Source organism: Macrosteles quadrilineatus, unplaced genomic scaffold (genome assembly GCF_028750875.1).
Source record: "Macrosteles quadrilineatus isolate MER2022 unplaced genomic scaffold, UCM_ALF_1.0 Scaffold_8__2_contigs__length_117827958, whole genome shotgun sequence".
NCBI lineage: Eukaryota > Metazoa > Arthropoda > Insecta > Hemiptera > Cicadellidae > Macrosteles > Macrosteles quadrilineatus.
The window spans coordinates 33,870,486-33,891,020 of record NW_026542601.1 but is presented as its reverse complement, the minus strand read 5'-3'; the positions used below and the strand labels follow the sequence as shown (position 1 = coordinate 33,891,020).

Below are 20,535 nucleotides of genomic sequence, written 5' to 3'. Positions count from 1 at the left end.
AAGAAAAATAAACAAAACGAACAACAAACTAAAGATCATGGATGGCATGGAGGAACCAACCCCACAAAAAATGTAAAAATACATTTTTCGATTGATTTTTACAGCTCAATACACCCAAAAAAATTGCAAAATGTATTACAACAATAACTAAATGATATAAACGAAAAGAAAATCCAAATGACATCAAAAGCTTAATGCAAACTGTAAATTGAATAAATCATAATATAAACATGGTTTAAGATTAATTTTTTTTTTAGGGAGCATAAAACTAAGTTTTAAAGTGTTTAATTTTAAAATGTAGCTCTGGGTGTATCCTGTACTTCCAGCCCCTGAATAAAATATCTGTTACCCCCCTCTAACTTGCCACAAACTATTTATAGTATACTAACTTTAAATTTTCATGCAATCTTAAGTAAAAGAAAACCCCATACTTTGTTCTGCAATACAAAAATATTTTTGTAAGTTAAAATATTTATAACAGTTTTAAGTCTAGGTTTTTATAACAGCCACTGTTGCTAACATATCTAGGTTTGTATTTACATATTTTATACTTTACATAGCCAAAGTCAGGCAGAGAAAAGCGAAAAGGGAAAGCAATTCTCACAAACAATGCAGCTCCTATGTTATGCTAATTAATTGACAAACTACCAAAGTGACGAATTTCACTTTTCATGGATGCTCCTCAGTCCGCTTTCATGGTAAACTTTACTTGGACAACTATTTTGTGTGCCGATCACAAATACTAAAACTAGAACAGAAACAGTATGAATCATAGAATAATTATGCTACTATGGCCCGACAGTAAACATTATTTAACATTGCTTAAATTAAACAGAGCAAACCATTTTATTATATATTAATGTCATTAGTATAGGATTCGGGCCAGTAACGTCATTTGTTTATGTTTATGATCCAAACCACTTTCCATACGTGGTAGTTATCTCACAAAAATGTAATTTAATTGTGTGGTATACGTATACATTCACTACTATACTGTATTGACAGTGGTATAAATGGCAACTTTGCGGTTTTCAACCAAACTTAATATACATTCCATTTTAATTTCGGCAATGGAACATTTACTTTATGTGATATTTATTTTTCACACCATTGTATGAAAAATATCACATTACCACAGCTGTAAACAACACGCTCGCGCAAAGTAGCTTATTTACGCTCTAGAGCGGGAATTGATCATTCACACTCGCTAATCAGCTGATTTCACAGTTTGCGTTTCTACTACAGTACAACCACAGCCACAGCCGCGGATCCGGTACTTAACTAACAACCGGTAATGAAATACACAACCTAAAAAAAACAGACATGACCTAAATTACATTTTATATGCACCTAAAAGTGTGTGTATATTTAAAGATGAGTTTATAGTGGTAGGTAGGAAAAATCTTGTGTGTATTGCCATAGATAAAAGGAGTGTTGCAAGCACTTTTCACAACGAGTCATTGCCGCTCTCCGCTCTGGAATTTGGCCACACTCAACTGCACTCAACTATAAGCTTCAAGCTACAAAGCTTCATGCGGCCATCTACAGTTCTCGAGCGGCAATGACGTACTACGCACTCTTACACAAAATTAGTTAATACCAGTACACGGTTGCTGTAAAGCAACAATCTAAAGATCTGTCCAGCTAGATTACACAATCATCTTAGAAAATATTTAACAACTACAAACCGCTTAGTTAAATTGAAAGAGCAACTGAGCCCGTTCTTCAATTCCATAATGGATGAGAACGCAGAAGATAAAAATAAGGCTCATTGCAATACCAAACAATAAGCTCTGTCTTCTGGATTTGTCATTCCTGCGATCGGCTGAAGACAACTTTTAAGGTTAGTTCCGTTTTGTTTGGCTATAGGGAGTGTTGATGTTTAGTAATGGGTTTTTGTTATTTGGCTAAATTAATTACATTCAATCAAATATTTAAACTATATAACTTAATAATTAACAATATGTCATCTCCCTCTGGTGTTATACCGGTAACCAAAAAGTGTGGCAATGATCGTACAATCTAAAAAACCAAATCAAATAAAATCTACCAAACAAAAAAATAAAAAATAAAAATACAGACATATTTAAAGCTATTGTTTATAAGTGGCTCTACGTGTGTTTTGAAACGGGGTGATGACGCAAAAGAGATAATGTGGTTCTAATTATACATAAAAAATAGTTGAGTTGCAACCAATTTTACACCATTGGTTAAAAGGAAATGAATCAAACTAATTTGTAACCGTTGATTGATTTAGTAAAGAAACAATTAATCAATAAACATTTGTAGAAGTTTTCATTTTATTTATTTATTTATAACCCTATTGACATGTACATTTTTGGGCTTTACTAATGCATGTAAATATGATACTTTGGTCAAATAAATTAGTTATAGAGTTAAGTATAAAAGTATTTCGACCAGCAAATGTTGAAAAATTATAAACTTAAAAAAAATATAGAACAATTTTGGATACGTGCTGGTTACCTATTTTAGTCCAAACATAGTTATCTCGTATTTCAATTTAAATTCAACATGTTTTGAACCTATTACGTTTTGTTACACTCCAAAATTTACGTTAGAATTGTATACATAGCTACGGAGAAGTAAAATACTATCACCGGCAACAGAAACAGTGCACTGTACCAACAACTGAATAAATTTCCTCTGGTATGTTTCTGGTACAGATAGGCATAACAGCTTGTTTTTCACAAAATATATAATTCCTTGCCCCAACACTTAAAGTACCTATAGGCATAATCAAAATACACCAACCTTTTAAATCTTCCCAATTTCTTTTAAAAACGAACATCCAATCAGCACAAGTCACAATCACTTCACGGTAAACTTCTAATGTCCACTTCCTTTGATTCTTACAACTGTACTAAACCAAAACCAAAGTCGTTCAAAGTAGCGCAACAATCGAATACCGTGCGGTCAGCTGATCCCCCCTCCCCACGGACGAACCCCCCACCAAGAACACCGTGGGAAATTCTGACTCCCAACTCAGCTGTTTACGATAAAATCTACGTTCGCACAAGTAATCACGCATTCCGATTCCATCGTTTCCATACCTTCTTCTTTTTCTCCCTTGAAACTATGTCTTGAGTCTTGACTCGGCTCTGGGTTTACAGAACTCTAATTATTTGTTGGGACACCTTTGAACACAGATTAATCATGGGCGCCCACAGGGGGGTGTGCTTGCATCCCCTGGTTAAAAAATAAGAAATAAATTAATACTCATAATGTTCTGTAACCAATTTTATTGATCAAAAGTTGGTTTTAAGAAATTTATAAAAGTACTTTCATAATGGTTATTTCTAAAAAAATGTTTTAAATCAAATTAAAAAATACAGTAGTTGACCCACAGATTTACCATTCTTTTATACTAATTTTGGGTTTTTAACAAAGCTATTCAGAAAACAAAAGATCGACTTTCTTAGCTGTTATCTAGGCTCTATTCCACTGTATTTTTTGTATAGTCTGTTTAATTGTGGATTTAACCATATAAATTATACATAACAACTTCAAATAGCTTATTAATTTTTAATGTTGGCATAAAGAACGATGACATACCCTTATGATGCACAATATACTACAGTATTTTGTAATATGCTATTTGGTACTATGTGTTGCCAAATAGCGTAAAAATACGTTTTAAAACACTATATTTTCAGAAATTTTCTCGGGGGAGGCCCTGGACCCCCCTGATGTTTGTTATACCTATATATTGCACCCCCTGTTACAAATCCTGCAGGCGCCCATGAGATTAATGTTTAAATTACGTAGTTTGAACGACTACAGCTGTTTTGTGCTGGAGCAAATTTAGCACATCATCGGGTAAGAATGTCAGCTGATTAACAAATTCCTCATTGTGGAGCTCATCAAAAGAACACGGAGCACACGAAAAATGACAAGAAACCCACACGAAACAAAACATATAAAAAAAGGAAGCGTCTTTAAAGTTAAGTAATGAACAAATTACACGGCACTCCTAGTGGTGGACGCTGGAATATACACTAATTACAGCACTGTTGTTGTTTTTTGTCTATGCAATGCTTCTATCTATGGTAGTAGACTCTAACTATCTACTCTCGCTCTATTACTATCTCTTTACTATCTCTTTAAATCTACTCTTTTGTATCCATAGTAGTTACAGTTGGTCCGTTTTACCATTGACTTTATATCTCTACACCGTGTAGGATATAAAGTCAATGGTTTTACATAGATGCATCTTACCTCTCTGTGCCTTCATTTTTTGGAATTCGAACGAGTTCGCGAACCAGCATGATTTTACTAACAGAATGCAACAGGGAACAGTGTTTTATGAGATAGAAATTGGGTTTTCCCCATTTTAATTTTCCACCCCAAAATATAAAATTTTGCAATTACTTACAAAACTATTTTTAATAACTTAAAAAACAAATAATAAGTATATTGATGCGTTGTGGGACGATTAATAGTTACGTAGCAAAATCCAATAACTAAATTTAAAAATGCCATGTTATTATTATGGAGGATAAACAAACTGTAGTTAACTTGTTAATGGATGTATGCTGATGAAATTTGGCACATTTGTTTATTTCAAACTAAGATTTTAATAAAAATACACTTTATGACCTTCATTGAAATTAAGTAGGCGTATTAAATGAGTCCATAGCTGGGGGGGGGGACTATTAAACAGATTTTTACTTTTCTCAGGATCTAACCAGCATTCTTCTGATTACCAGGTGAGCACTTAACCTATTTTTATAGCGTGTTACTGTTTAAATTATATATTTTCTCCAAATTGTAACTGACTAAGATCGGCTAGTTCTTAGCTAGGACAATATTAAAATCCCAATTAATTAACTGGTTTCAGTTTCAAACCACCAAAAAGCAACCGACTTTTCCCCAACATAGGACCGCCAACCTCTGCTCTGGCATAGGTTGGGAAACCGTGAAAACCACAACACCGTTGTGAAGCGTTATCACAAAATCATGAATGGCAATGGAATTTGTAAGGCTAACAACCGAAATCAGCTGATTTCAATCCGACTGCAACAAATCACAAAACACGATGAGTAATGGTGACGATCAAATCAGCTGATTCCAATGAGAACAGACGGGGAACGGGAAAAGCGCGGGAAAGAAGAGCTGAGAACTTGTAGATACTTGGCTGACTGCCAATGCTACCAACAAGCCGGATTAAACTGTTCCACTCTCAAGATACTTTCCCACGGTGGGATCCACGTATTTGTATAATACGACATAACCTCACAACAAAAATATAACAGCTGATCTCGGGCGAGTAGTTTTATTTACAATGGGGCGATTTTGGGTTCCCCGCACGTCTTCGTTCTGATTTGTTTGGGCTCCCGCGCCGAATCGTAATACCCCTCTGAATCCGAATCCAAATTGATTTTTAGGTTAGGATGTAATAGTACGTGACTGTTTTAGTAATTGCGATTTGGTAAAGATACAGATTAAGGCTAGCCATGTCACTCTTTAATCTGTGTAAAGGTTACTAGTGTTTCATACACTGTGACTTGAAAAAAACCAGATGGTAGGTAAATTTTCCCTTCCGCTACACGTCAACACAGTTAAGAGTTTATTTTTATAATATTCACAGAAGTTATTAGACTCAGTTCCTACAGAATATTGAAGAATCCTAATTAACTGCAAATCCTACTAATATTATAAATGAGAAAGTTTGGATGTATGTATGGATGTTTGTGACAAGTAAACGCGAAAAGTACTGGTTGGATTGGGCTGAAATTTGGGGTGATGATAGCTCACATTCCCGATTAACATAAAGGCATATTGTTATCTCAAAACTCCTTTCAGGCTCCGCCCCAGTGGCCTGGAGTTTCCCGTGTTAACCTTATGGGTATTCACATTTAAAAGCAAAAGGATAACTATAGCTGTTTCCCACGGGCTTCACCCCGTTTGACTTCATAAGAACAAATAAAACTATTGATTGGTTCTGAAAAAAAAAACCAATAAAACAGAACACAGTAATACAAAATAATCACTCCTGATTTTAATAAGGTCATTAATTGAAAGAATAACAAACAAATAAGTACAGCTCAAGTATTCAGTCTCGTGTAGAGCTTAAAGACAAATCATTTTGTGTATTGAAGCGTTGTTGCACAATTAAAGTCACTACGGAGAAAAATGTTTATTGAACATCCCGTGTTAATCTTATGGAGAAAGGAATGTGTTGAAAATGTTGTTGAACTGAGGCCGGAAGACGAAGAATCCCCTCAAAGAATAAACAAACACCCATCGTCCATCGGCCATAGAAACTCCGAAGGATGAGAATTGGGTTGTGGGAAAGTAAAACAATGATTTTGTATTCTACAAGTATGTCATAAGCTACAGCGGTCGATAAAATCCTGAGTTTACAACTATACGACATCCATCGGCCATCTTGATACGAAATAATAGATCCGTGCCACAACCAAAGATGATTCGGCTGGAATTTAAATTTGCTTCGTTTGACATCAGCGGGGTTTTTTCAGTGGCAGATTTAGTCGACGGAAATTCCCATAAAATTTACATTACTATTTGTTCAAACGCTTATTTTTTAATTAACAAATTTTAGAAGCAGACGACGCATCGTTGGTGATATTAGACCGGTTGCAATGATATTTTTGTGAAAGATATTTAATTTAAGTATATAACGACTATATTTTTACAGATTAAGTTTTGAGCTATTACAATTAGATAAAAATCTCTCCTAGATAATGTTGTTAAAGTACCTTTGCTTCCCCCAAGATATCCCACATTACCATTTTCTCTAAAATGAAGTAATTACCTTTAATGATATTGACATTACTTGATAAACTAAAAATCGGTGATTGGTGGTTTTACTATTTGAATTTGTAGGAGAGAAGCAACTGAGAACATCTAGCAAACTTTTCAGAAAAGAATAATTTTCTGTTTTCTGGTAAACTTAGATTACTTACCAAGAATGAACTTAAAGCATTTTCCCCTATTCTGTGTTCCCTACTACGTTGAATATACGAACATACTTTGTAATATTTACAAATTTTTTAGGTAAGTTTGAAGACCATTATAAAAACAATTACAGTATCAACATAATAATTGCCCATTGAATAGAAGCTTTGACCGTCTATCACAAATTTCTCTTTACAAATGTATTTTAGATTATAATTTTAATCAGTAATTGTGATATGCTTCCACAGTGGATTCCTAAAGTTAGTACCTTTAGGAATCAAAAAGGTAGTAAATCCTTATCTTCGGGTGGCAACCGCGAAGATGGGGACGACGATGTAGCTGACTAACTACAGACGTTTCGGACGCCACGCAATGCAGCACTCCATTATCAAGGCATTAACAAACCCGCTCATTTACCCCTCCTTTACAACTAATGATTTACCTTTTCACTAAAAAGTGTATAAGTCTGGTGCGGGGTTTGAATGATAGGCTACATCTTATATAGGTAAGTTTGGAATATTGATCTGTTTTAGCTTTGTTAATCGCTAGGATCATCGTTCTTAAAAAATACTTTGATTTGTACAATTTAATCTACGGTCCAATAACATTTCAATCACGAAGAAAGGAATATTCATGCTCCACTCCAATTTACCTGGAAATTAAATATCAACTAATTGTGCCGTCAATATTCTCACATTTTTACAATCATCCAAAAAACACCCTATTACATTCCCACGCATACAACATACAAACTGTACCCACTAACAATTTCCTACTTGGGATAATCGGTCCAATTTACTTTGCTCAAATTCCACCGAGGTTATTATCAGTCTAGTCTAGTCGTGCTATATATTCCTCGGGAGGGGGGAGTTGAAATTTGCTGAGAAACCCAGTGTAGAATCTCTACTTGCTGTGGGAGACGGAGGAAGAGAAGTTCCCACGGTGTGACCTTGGGTGACGTCATTGATTCTCTTCGCCGGCGCAGTCACCACGCACTGCCTGCGCGCGCTTCCGCGTCGTTTCCGGTCACCTGCCTACTTCCGGTTATTCTCTAAGTCAATCCTACAGCCTACAGGGTGTCCCACAAAAAGGTCTCTAATTTTAAATCAATATACCAGACGTTTCGGAACCGAGCACGACAAAGGTACAGCAAACACATGTAAAATACATTCTCAAGTCCCAATTGGAATTTATTCTGAATTTTTAGTAAGTAATGGCGGAACAGTGGGCCATAGACATCACAATAATGGGGCGTTTTTCTTAATAAGTAATTGCGTTTGCAAATTTATTTACTATTATTACTATTCCATGTATAATGGGTTGGCCTCGATCCGGTAGTGGTGTAAATGGGTGGTTGGTCCCCTTCCTCCTGGCTTTGATGGCGGGTTTCGGCCTCAGGGATTAGATAGTTCCCGAGTGTTGCTTGCACTGTGTTGCGTACAGGGCATTCCATTATGGTCCTTCAGGGTTTCGGCCTTGGTGGAACCCAATTGGAGTGTACGTGCGACCGAGTAACCTGTGTCCCTGGTTAGGATTGAGGGGTAACCCTCATTCCGAAGGGTTGCTTTGGCAGCCGGTGAGCTTGATGACCTTAAGTCATCCACCCATGGTGTGTTCATGGTTGGTGCGCAAGCTCCAGCCGACACTATGGGGCCCGGGTTATGTTTAATTATGGGTACCGGGTGGTCGTTGGGGGGCCTTGGCTCCTTCGACAAACAATAATAATAAATAATAATAATTCCATTTATAAGTAGGATAATTAATTAATTACCTACAATTAGAGAAAGTGCGTCGGAAACTGTTTCATGCTTCACACTCATCTCCGGACTCGGCCAGATCTAATGGGTAAAAGATTTTGATCAAATTGACTATTTTCAACACTATTTGCGAAACATCGAGAATATTAGTCAAATGATTCATCATCTTAAGATCTTAAGAGGATCTTAAGAGGGTTTGAAACTAATAACTGGCTATCGGAATTCCGTAATCGTCACAATCTACTCTTTAACGTTTTCCACTAGTTTTAAAGAATGCTAAGAATTTGTTTTTGTGTCCTACCAAGGAGCAATTCCCGAAGGAATTTGAACAATTTGAGAATGCGTGACATTTTGGGGACATAGCTTCATCGGGCGAATTCCATCCTCTTCGAACATTTCAACCAAAGGGCGCCGACAAACTACACAACTCCACCGTGGTTCTGGTGGCATCAGAATCGGATTTGCATCTATATATTATTCTCATGTGTTTTCATCGTATGTTTCATTATTATTTGTAATTTTACTAAGATGCCTCGAAGAGATCGTACAAGCAATTAAAATAATAGGGCACGCAATGCAATGCATAGGGATCCTTCGCACGGGGTTGTCGTATAAGTATAAAATGCTTATTGCAGTTATAAAATGCTTTCCGTTTTCAATGGGAGAGGACACGGTTTAATGAAAATTTGTTTCTTTTAATTTACTGTATGATATATTATAATACATCTACCATAGCCATAATGTTCTACGACTGCACCTAAACAATTGAACACGTAAAGTTCTCATTGTATATCACAGCTTTTTGTTGCTAGTTGGTTCAAATTAGCTGTTGTCACAAATGCAAAAAGAATTAATAGTGCTGCACCCTGTTGGTAAACCTTATAACTTTTTAATGCTATTTAATATCATATAGAACCAACTTGTGTAGTTGAAAAAGCTGACAAAATTCTTTTATTCCTTTTAGATATGAATAATCATAAGGTTAACATGGGAAACTCCAGAGCCACTGGGGCGGAGCCCGAAAGGATTTTTGAGTTAAGAACATATGTGTTAATCGGGAATGTGAGCTATCACCATACCGAATGTCAGCCCAATCCGACCCAGTAGTTGCATGATTGACATTCAAGCTGGCACTTGGCCGATCGCTACTAGTTAGTACCTACTGTATTTCGAAAACATTATGTTCCGTCATGCAGGTTGCATCAAATGTCCTCGCGACCCATATGAAGGCGCAAGAGTAGTCAACCCCGTGAGGCATCGGAAATGTTTGCAGTCCGGTCTTTTCCGGCTGCACTGCCCGCGCTAGACCAAGTGTACGCTTAAGGTGTCACGAGCTGTAACACCGCTAATTAACCATTAATTAATGGGCTTAGGTTAGATAATTGTAGTCGTTGATGGAATGGGTGTACATTACATAGGTGCCAGCATATGCGAAAGAGTTGGTGGGCTATCAGTTAGGAGGAAGCCTTAACAAAACTAAACAAATTGAAATCTTTCAAAACTTTTTGGAGAAGAAAATAAAATAAATCAAGGAATCTGCACTTGGCCTTGTTTGGCTCGTAAAAACTATCTTGCCCCAAAATAAATCACTTTCAGAACTAGTTAGTAGTATTATATATTATACTCTGCAGTTAACTTTAAACGCGGCAGTTTAAGCATTAATATCAGCTCGCAAAATATCAGATTCCTAAACGTTTTACTCTGCCATACTTTTAACCTTTTTCTTACAATCGTTTTACCTGAAAGCACAAAATATGCGTGAAATAACACTTGTAATATATATATATATTAATGGGCAGGCAAGCATGTTTCTTTGAAACCTTTTTCCTCAGCTCGTGTGCATCGCAGGGAAAATCTATACGCATACTGTTAGAAAGATATTTTCCTGTAGATGTGCAGAACCTCTATTAATTAAGATAGGCTATAAATAAGCACAAACAAATTTGAAATTTGAAAGAAATTAACATGGGCCTTATGGGTTGCTATGCTGGTGATGAAATAAAAACAAAATATAAACAGAACATAAAAAATGGAAGAAATTATAATCACATGTTTTATTTACAGCGTGGGGTGAAAATAGAGAAGCGTGTACATTTGCATATTTTTGGTAGAGTTTTCGACCACTGGACGACCTTTAGTTTATTTTGTTTCTTGGCTTTATTTTGGACCGTTTCTGTTCCTACTACCATCCATCGATAAATAAAATATATCGATGTTACCACCACATAGCTTATTTGGAACAATACACAAATTGAAGTTCTACGTTAGGACTACGTTTTAACCTAAAATAACTTACTTATAAACTAACTTTAAAATAAACTTGTAGATATTATATTCTCGGTTTTTCGGCGTGAGTTGCGTCAAATCTGTACACTATTACTGTATGTACAAGACCAGACGTTTCGCTCTTTCAATTAAGTGACATCATCAATGGTAAAGCTGAGAATAAACTAGTCAGTCTCAGCTTTAACTGAGGATTAATTATTGCTATATGTACTTACTAGCTGAGTACCCGTCCTTCGTACGGGGTTGGTATACAATGCTTATTGTAGTTAAATGCTCGTGATTTGCATTTGCAATGAGAGAGGACACGTTTTGAGAAAATTTGGTTTACTATAATCTACGGTATACTATAGTATATAGAACATCTACCATAGCCATACTGTTCTACCACTTCACCTAAACAATAGAAAGAAGTAAAGTTCTCACACTCATGTTTTTGTTGCTGCTTGGTTCAAATTAGCTGTTAGTCTGTTAGTTGTCATAAATGTATAAAGAACTATTGGTGCTGCACCCTGTTGGTAAACCGTATAACCTTTTAATGCTATTGAATATCATAGAAACAAATTGTGTACAGTAGTTGAAACAGCTGGCAAAATTATTTAATTCCTTTTAAATATAAATACTCATAAGGTTAACATGGGAAACTCTAGAGCCGCTGGGGCGGAGCCCGAAAGGATTTTTGAAATAAGAATATGGCTATATGTTAATCGGGAATGTGAGCTATCATCATGCCAAATTTCAACACAATCCAACCAGTAGTTAATGCGTGATTGAACTTCAAACAAACAAACACACAAACTTTCACATTTATAATATTAGTATGATAATACCTGGTGTTACGGCATAATCAACAGCGCGGAGCACACGGAAAAACGAATACAGTAACAGTGCAAGTTGATGTGTGGACTGTGGACGTCTGGTAGTTCGTAACGTTACGAACAAGTAGTTGTCAATTGTCATTAACAGAACGAGATGTTTTTTATAAGCCCATCATCGGCCTCAGGTAAGAGACACGACTCTCGGCTTTTTAAACAATGTTATGATAAGTTTCATCATGGGTAAATTATTAGTCTTGAAGTGGTCGCTTTAGCTAGTCATGTTCCAGTAACTCAAAACTCCCTGCGAGTGTCAACGGATACAGAAGACTCATAGTAAACTACCACGTCTTTAAATTACACTATTGTCCTTTAATTTATAATTTAAGAATGATAGTTTATCTTTTAGCTGAAGGTTAAATTGTTTTTGTACCTTAATATTATTAAATAATTGGGATGCTGGTAAGGATTTTGATGTATTTGTTTCACTGACATCTAGTGGAGACTCGGCGAACTCGGTCACTCTAGTTAAGGGCGGTGACACCTAGTGGTGAATAGGTGAACTGTTGCGTGCCTGACGGCTTAAACGAATTTCCCACACAGGGAATAAGCTATTGTCATAGATTAAACGTACTCCCTTAGGACAACATAAGGGATTATGTTCAATCTATGCTATTATTTTAGGTATCATGAATATATCTACAAAGACATACCTATAAAAATAAAGGAGAATGCCCAATAAGAAGTTAACCGCCCTTTTAGCGAATTTCCCTATAGGGAAGTAGCTATTACCGTAGGTGGCACGGTAAGACCTAGACCCGGGACCGATTTACTTTTTCATTTTGATGTCCCCAGAGGCCAAAAACACCATTCGTTCAAATTTTTATATATGTATATATATATATATATATTTTTTTTTTTTTGTTATTGTATACATCAATGAGGGCTACTTTAAATGTTATTAAGCAAATCAAAATACCACAGTACCCTAGAAACATTTTATTTTATATTACTTACATGTTTCGGACATTAATGCCATGATCACAGTATAGTATATAACCTATTAGTTTCTTTTATTTACAAACATTATTAGATATTTCTTATTAAAGAACAGGTGATAATTTTTATATTAAGGGAAGGAGGTGTTTTCTTTAAGATGTATAATTTCATTGAATATTACGTTTTGATTTTGAATTTGTGTCGAGTTTAGTAAATTGAAGGGTACACGAGAAAAAGGGGCTCATCAACATTTTATAGATTTTTCAGGAACAGCTGTTTTCTGTTTACAAGTTGAATAATTTTATTAAATTTGGTCTTTAAAAAATTAGTAGATGACTTACTAAATACATAATTGTTATTTTGTGCAATAGAGTGTTAAAAATATTAATTTATACATTGTATTTAATTAAAATTTTAAAAAAGTTGCTTTCAGTACACAAATTGCACGGGAAGAAAGGGCTCATTTTAGCAATGAACTCTTATTTCCCCAGTTTTTTTAGGTTAGATAGGGTAATGGTAGGTTAAAATAACATGCACTCATTTGACACATCAAGAAATACAGTTTTATTTAAATAAAATTAACAAAACTATCCAAAGAACTCAAGAAAACATCTAGTACTGTAAATCCTGAATAGGGTTAAAATGTGTCTTCATCATTCATGCAATAGTTTCTCGAAGTATTCGGCTGCAGATGGGCTACAAAATTTCTTCAAGTCTTGAAGGTCTTTGTACTTTGCTTCTTTTAAGGGCAAACAATCTGAAAAGATCCAATATATCATAGTGGTTAAGCCACTTAAATTTATAAAATTAATAAACCCTCCAACTGCTAACGTTCGCGATCGTGACTCTTAGTTTTGGGTTTTTGTTGTTAAAACGTGTCTTGATGTTTATTACCTATAATAATGTATATTTTCTAACCCCCCATTAAATTCTGGACAAACTATTTATCTTGATTTTTTATTTATTGTACCAAAATCACGTAACAGGCTTCATAAACTAAAATAATGTATCTTTTTTGTATTTCTGAAATTGAGCCTATAGCCTACTCACACTAAACCTATTGAAAAAATTGTGATTTTCATATTGCTCTATCGCTCATTTTATTTTCTTTCATAAACTATATAGTTTTATACATTTAAGCTACAAAATGAGTTTTTTATATCCATTTATGTAAATGTCTGCGCCAAGTGTCAAACATACCTATAGCAGTTAATCGAGCACTCAGAAGGTTAATAGGTTTGAACAATTAGACATTTTTATTTATTTATAATAATAATTATGCATACAAAGCATTTTTATTTATTCATTTACTCTTTGGGATGGGTTATATTAGCCTATGTAAGGTTAGGTTAGATTAAGTTAGGGTAGGCATATGCTTGTAATCGATAGATTAGATTAGGTTACCTAGGTTAGGTTTGGTTAGATCAGGCGAAAATTAAATTAAGTGATTGGCATAAACTTAATAGCTTACCTTTATAGCACGAATCAGGAAGGTTGAATTCATCCGACCTTCCAACATTGACTGGTGGCAATGGCTGGTTTTTTTTCTTACGACCTCTGTTTGGGACAGTTTTGTAGATAGAAGCACTTTCCAATGCCCCAAAATAACTCTTCCGGAATTGGACATGTTGACCACGAACAATATGAAGCTCTCGGATTGGACGAGATTTAAACGGGCACTTTGTAGCATATTTTTCATCCAAGAATTTGGTCCATCCTTTAATTTGTTCATGATCTACAACCTCTACCTCAAAATGTGATGGGTTTCTTCTAGATTCTTTAACTATATTGACCCAATCTTCAGGAACTTCAGCTCTGGATTTGGTGTTTATTAGTCCCATATTCTTGTCATTTTCCATATAGGAATGACCCCGAATGGGGAACGTCACTGTTACCGATTCTAACTTGTTTTCATAGTTCACTAAATTGAACAAAAATCTGAAGAAAGTAAAGTTCTTTTGTTGCCCAGCACAAGAGTCAGCAAAAATGCGTAAATGTTTGACATTTTCATCCAAATAGTTGTAAACAAAATGGTGTACGAATGTACAAACCTCGTCACTGCCTTTGCCTCCTTCTGTTTGAGGATACATGTAAAATACACTTCTGGCATCGGACAAAACATGTACATTGAATGCATAAACGGACAATTGTCTTTTGTAGTATATGTCGTTTGTAGGGATGTTAGGAACCTGTAAGTTCTTTCCATAATCAATACAAATGGCCTCTAGACTATCATCTACCTTGCTTTGTCGTTTTGCTTGTCTTTTCCTAGAATAAAACTGTTCAGCTTTTCGCTTGTGAACTTCATTTTCAACGTTCAACTTCCTAATATTTAATGTAATATTCGCTTTTTCAAATTCAGGAGCATTTTTTAACTCTAATTCTAATGATCTGACCTTTACCGTAAACTGATCACAAATGCTGCATGTGTCCGTCCTAGGGTATCCAAACGCAATGTTGAAGCTTTCACAAAAGATTTTTCTGTAAGATTCGTACGATACTTTGTACGTAGGAAATTTTTCCTTAAACATCATGTGCATCTTTACAACGTTTAACTCTTCGGGCAGATAGAGTTTGTTCGAGTCATGTAAGCCATAATGACTGCTACGCCCTTTAAAAGACGATATGTGACTTTTTACACAGTTTATTTCGTCATCTGTCAGTTTATGTGGCCTATTATTATGTTTACCTCGTTTATCTTTTGGGGACACTCCAACGAGTTTTAACGATCTGACTAGATATTCAATTTTTTTCTTGCTGATGCCATGTATAGCAATAAATGCTTTCTTACACACGATTTGTTCTGTCATCTTGCCATTAATTAAACCACGGATCTTATACTTATACACTGCATCACATTTTCGAGCATTTTCATTTTTTGTAGGACGGCGTACTGGAAGGACAGTAATTAGGCCGCAAAGATAAGAATTTTGTAAATCATGGGTCTCAAGAAGGTTGAAATTTTTAAGTATTTCAACCCTTGTTTCTTTCGGCACTGATTCAAAACATTTTAGACGGCATAGGCAGTTTGGGCCTGACTCATGACTCATAAGTTTAATTTTCTTACTTACTTCTTTCATTCTTCCGAACGACTTTCGCTTTTTGCTGTCATTTCCACACTTTTTCACAAGCTCATCACTACTATCTTCGTTTTCATCCATAGTTTTTAACTTACGCAAATATTAGTTTGTAAAATGTTGCTAAAACACTCTTCACAACACTATTAGGAACAAAAACATAACCTCAAACTAGTTACAGTAAATGATATTGGGAGTAGTACAAGTTGTCGCCACCAGGAGAAACTGCAATGAGCCCCTTCTTCTCGCTTATTGCTTGAAAGGACTGCAATGAACTCCTTTTTCCCACGAATTGCTTGAAATGAGCTCCTTCTTCCCGAGTGTATTGATTTAAAACCGTGTATTTCCCGCTTAACCTATGAGACATATCAACACAATAATACGCTACATGGACTTGGTTGCTATGGCTACGTTTGTTTGTGTACCAATCTCAAAATCTAAAAAAATGCAATGAGCCCCTTTTTCCCGTGTGCCCTTCAATTGTCTTTGTCATTAATATGGTGAGTATAAATATAAAAGTCTTCCTTTGTATTCATTTTTTCTCCTTTATTTTCAATATCCAGAATGTGCATGTTTTTATTCATTTCTGAGTATGTATGGTCGGTCTGAAGTATATGTTCGGCGTATGAGGATTTTTGTGTTGTCATATTGTTTGATCTGATTGCCTGTATATGCTCTTTGTATCTGACTTCAAATGTTCGACCTGTTTGACCAATATAGTATTTTTCACAGTTGTTACATGATAATTTGTAAATTCCTGATTTCTGGTCGAACATTTGAAGTCAGATACAAAGAGCATATACAGGCAATCAGATCAAACAATATGACAACACAAAAATCCTCATACGCCGAACATATACTTCAGACCGACCATACATACTCAGAAATGAATAAAAACATGCACATTCTGGATATTGAAAATAAAGGAGAAAAAATGAATACAAAGGAAGACTTTTATATTTATACTCACCATATTAATGACAAAGACAATTTACTAAACTTGACACAAATTCAAAATCAAAACGTAATATTCAATGAAATTATACATCTTAAAGAAAACACCTCCTTCCCTTAATATAAAAATTATCACCTGTTCTTTAATAAGAAATATCTAATAATGTTTGTAAATAAAAGAAACTAATAGGTTATATACTATACTGTGATCATGGCATTAATGTCCGAAACATGTAAGTAATATAAAATAAAATGTTTCTAGGGTACTGTGGTATTTTGATTTGCTTAATAATATATATATATATATATAGACTTATATATCTTACTAATATTATAAATCTGAAAGTTTGTGAGTTTGTGTGTATGTTTGTGTGTATGTTTGTGTGTGTGTTTGTGTGTGTGTTTGTTGCTCAATCACGCATAAACTACTGGACGGATTAAGCTGAAATTTGGCATGATGATAGCTCACATTCCCGATTAACATCAAAGCATATTCTTATCTCAAAAACCCTTTCGGGCTCCGCCCCAGTGGCTCTGTAGTTCCCCATGTTAATCTTATGATTTTTCATATTTAAAAGGAATTAATGAATCTTAACAGCTGTTTCAATTAAACAAGTTGGTTCTGTTCTATGATGTGCAATAGCATAATAGTTACAAGGATTACCAACAGGGTGCAGCACTATTATTTTTTTTTAATTTATGACAACAGCTAATTTCCAACCAAAAGGTGAGTGAGCGTAGCGAACGAACTTCAACCTGGAGGCGAGTTAGCGTAGCGAACGAGCTAACCTGAAGGCAAGTGAGCGAAGCGAACGAGCTCCAACCTAAAGGTGAGTGAGCGTAGCGAACGAACTTTAACCAGGACGTGAATGAGCCATGTGAATACTTATGAAGTTAAACGGGGCGAAGCCCGCGGGTACAGCTAGTATATATATATATATACGTCCGTGAACGCGATAACTTGAGTAATTTTTGTCCGATTTTGATGAAATTTGGATTAAAGGTGTAAAGCGGGATAAACTTGAATGAGTTCGCGAACCAGCACGATCGGACCATGGGAACGGGGCTTTACGGGGGGTTTTATGGGGTAATAATTGGTTTTTCTCACTTTTGACCCTCAAAACACAAAATTTCTCGATTTCTCTTTAGACCTTTTTAAAGAGCTTAAAAAAACAAATAATTTAGTATATAAAAGCATTTTTGTTCGATTATTAGTAACGGAGAAAATTAAAAAAATTGTAAATTTAAAATTCCCATGTTATTCTTATGGAGAATATTGTCAAATGTTGTAGTTTGCTTGTTTATGGATATATTTTAATCAAACTTGGAAAATTTATTTATTTTGTACTAAGCTATCAATATTTTACTCAAAAACACACTTTATTAGTTTTCTTGTAGCAGCAAACCTAGGTACTCGTTAATCCTAATGTTATTAAAATATATTTAACTGAAAATCAATTCAGACAAATGGAAATTCGCTTAGTCGGCAGGTTTGCTGCGGCGGGGGTATTTATAATTAAACAGTTAGCTATTGTCACACTTTATAGCTGGTCCACCCTGTATATTAAGTGTCCGTTAACATGATATCTTAAATCTATTATGCCTACTATAGTTTGATTTTATATTGATTTGATAATGAAACTAAGTTGAAAAGACATAAACGTTACCGGACTATAAACACAATAGTCCTAATGACATTAGGCCTAATGAAAAACTAATTGTCTTTTCTAGATACATTGAAATGTCAGACATCATCGTTTCCTGCAATCGGTGTACTTCTACATTATAAAAAGAAATACAGTAACGTCTCAAGCCTTTTGGAACAATATGAAAGTTATTCCTCAGCTACCAGCACTAAAAAATCTCTCAAAAGTGGAAAATTGGTCGTTAACACCATAGTACCTTTCGTATAGTACCTTTGGAAAGTATTATATGAAAGATTTGTTCAGCTAAAAGTGGTCATGTAGGGGGTTTTGTTTGCTCAAGATATAGCCTAGTCGAAATTGCAAATCATCTTCCTCTAGGACTTTCCGAAGCAAGCATAATAGTATTGATATGTTATAGTAACTGGGTAGAGAATATTAATATTCATTCCACATCTGCAAATGAAATATGTATATGAAATATTGGTTCAGCTAAAAGTGGTGCAAGCCATGTGGGTGGTTTTGTTTGATCAAGATATAGCCTAGTCGAAATTGCAAATCATCCTCCTCTAGGACTTTCCGAAGCAGGTATAATATAGTATTGATATGATATATTAACTGGGTAGAGAATATCAATAAACATTCCAAATCTGCAAATGCATGTTTAATAATTAAAATATTTAACACTTTTAAGACAATTGACGATTATGCACTGTCACACTTCTTAGGTCGTGTAAGGAATAATTGCATTTAATTTATATTTAGACCTGTTTTACGAATGCTTTGGTTTTCACAATACACCTTTATTTGTCAATATCAGCTATTCACTGAAACATATATATGTTTTTGTAAGTCAGAATATTCAATACTAAAAACAGAATTACTGGATACACAAATCAGGTCAAACGTTAAAATACATTTGTTTATAGTAACCAAAACAAAATGCATTTTTCTCAATGTAATTCATTTAGGCTCCATGGCAAGAAATAGTTTATTGATCAATATGAAGCAACTGTTTCATGAAGAATTGTCTGTAGCTTCATTTAAACTAGAGGTCGTCCAGTGGTCGAAACTCGACCAAAAATATGTAATGTACTCACTTAACTATTTTCACCCCACACTGTAAATAAAACATGTGATTGGAGTTTCCTCCATTTGTTTTGATTTTCTGTTTATATTTCGTTGTTATTCCGTAACCAGCATAGCAACGCATAAGATCCATGTTAATTTTTTACAACTTTTAAACTTATTTTTTGTGCTTATCTTTGAGCCTATTTAAATTTATAAAGGGATTCTGCACACCTACAGGAAAATAGCTTTCCAACGGTATGCGTAGATTTTCCCTACGATGCACACGAGCTGAGAAAAAAGGTTTTAAAGAAACATGCTTGCCTATTAATATATAGATAGATAGATAGATAGATGGTTTCAACTAACAGCTGTAGGAATGTTATTATTATTTATTGCCTTCTCTGCACAAATGTAAACAATCTGCACAAATGTAAACAAAATAATGTTTGAATATTTAAGGTTTTCAGAACTTTTCACCAAAACAAATATTATACTTAAACATAATTTTATATAAGGTACCAAATAGAAACTCTATTGGTTATTTTGGCGGTGGAACCACACTGATCGGTAAAAGAATCACAGAGAAATTGGTGAACATACATAGAAAAAAAAAACATCGCCACAAACAAATTGAGAACCTCCTCCTTTTGTTGGTAGTGGGGAAGTCGGTTAAAAATGGCAAAAGATAAGCTGTGTTTTGATGTGCTATATATATCTATAGGAAAAAAATATTATTGAGTTTGTACAGTTTATAAATTGGGGTGCTTTCATTGCCCCACCCTGCATACAAGGATTAAAGAATCTTAACAGCTGGTTCAAATAAACAATTTGAGTGAGCGTAGCGAACGAACTTCAACCAGGACGTGATTGAGCCATGCGAACGAACTCATCTTGAAAATGAACGAACATTTGACATAAAAAAACACATTAGGACAGGATGATGTCTGTTGGGCCAGCTAGTAATTAAAATAAACCTGTTGATGACAATGTTGAAGGA

At 34.9% G+C, this 20,535-nt stretch overlaps 2 protein-coding genes across 2 annotated transcripts in view; both read right to left on the bottom strand.

Annotated features, from left to right (window-relative positions):
- Positions 1-2,885, bottom strand: part of LOC129001646 (inter-alpha-trypsin inhibitor heavy chain H4-like) — a 36,486-nt gene extending 33,601 nt beyond the window's left edge. The window contains exon 1 of the mRNA XM_054429015.1: positions 2,773-2,885. The gene's annotated coding sequence lies outside the window, so the exon portion shown is untranslated. The remainder of the gene's footprint in view (positions 1-2,772) is intronic.
- A 10,392-nt stretch (positions 2,886-13,277) lies between these two features.
- LOC129000896 (uncharacterized) lies at positions 13,278-16,329 on the bottom strand. Its single transcript, XM_054427970.1, has 2 exons — positions 14,265-16,329; positions 13,278-13,550 (listed from the first exon to the last, which is right to left on the bottom strand). Exons 1-2 carry the CDS (start codon positions 15,952-15,954, stop codon positions 13,447-13,449), a joined length of 1,794 nt encoding a protein of 597 aa, XP_054283945.1. The 5' UTR covers positions 15,955-16,329; the 3' UTR covers positions 13,278-13,446.
- Between the last annotated feature and the right edge of the window lie 4,206 nt (positions 16,330-20,535).

Bases quoted from the DNA above. Each gene is read 5' to 3' on its own strand.
- LOC129000896 (XM_054427970.1), bottom strand. From the start codon at position 15,954: ATGGATGAAAACGAAGATAGTAGTGATGAGCTTGTGAAAAAGTGTGGA. The intron at 13,551-14,264 runs GTAAGCTATTAA...GGATCTTTTCAG, and splicing joins TCCTGATTCGTGCTATAAAG to ATTGTTTGCCCTTAAAAGAA.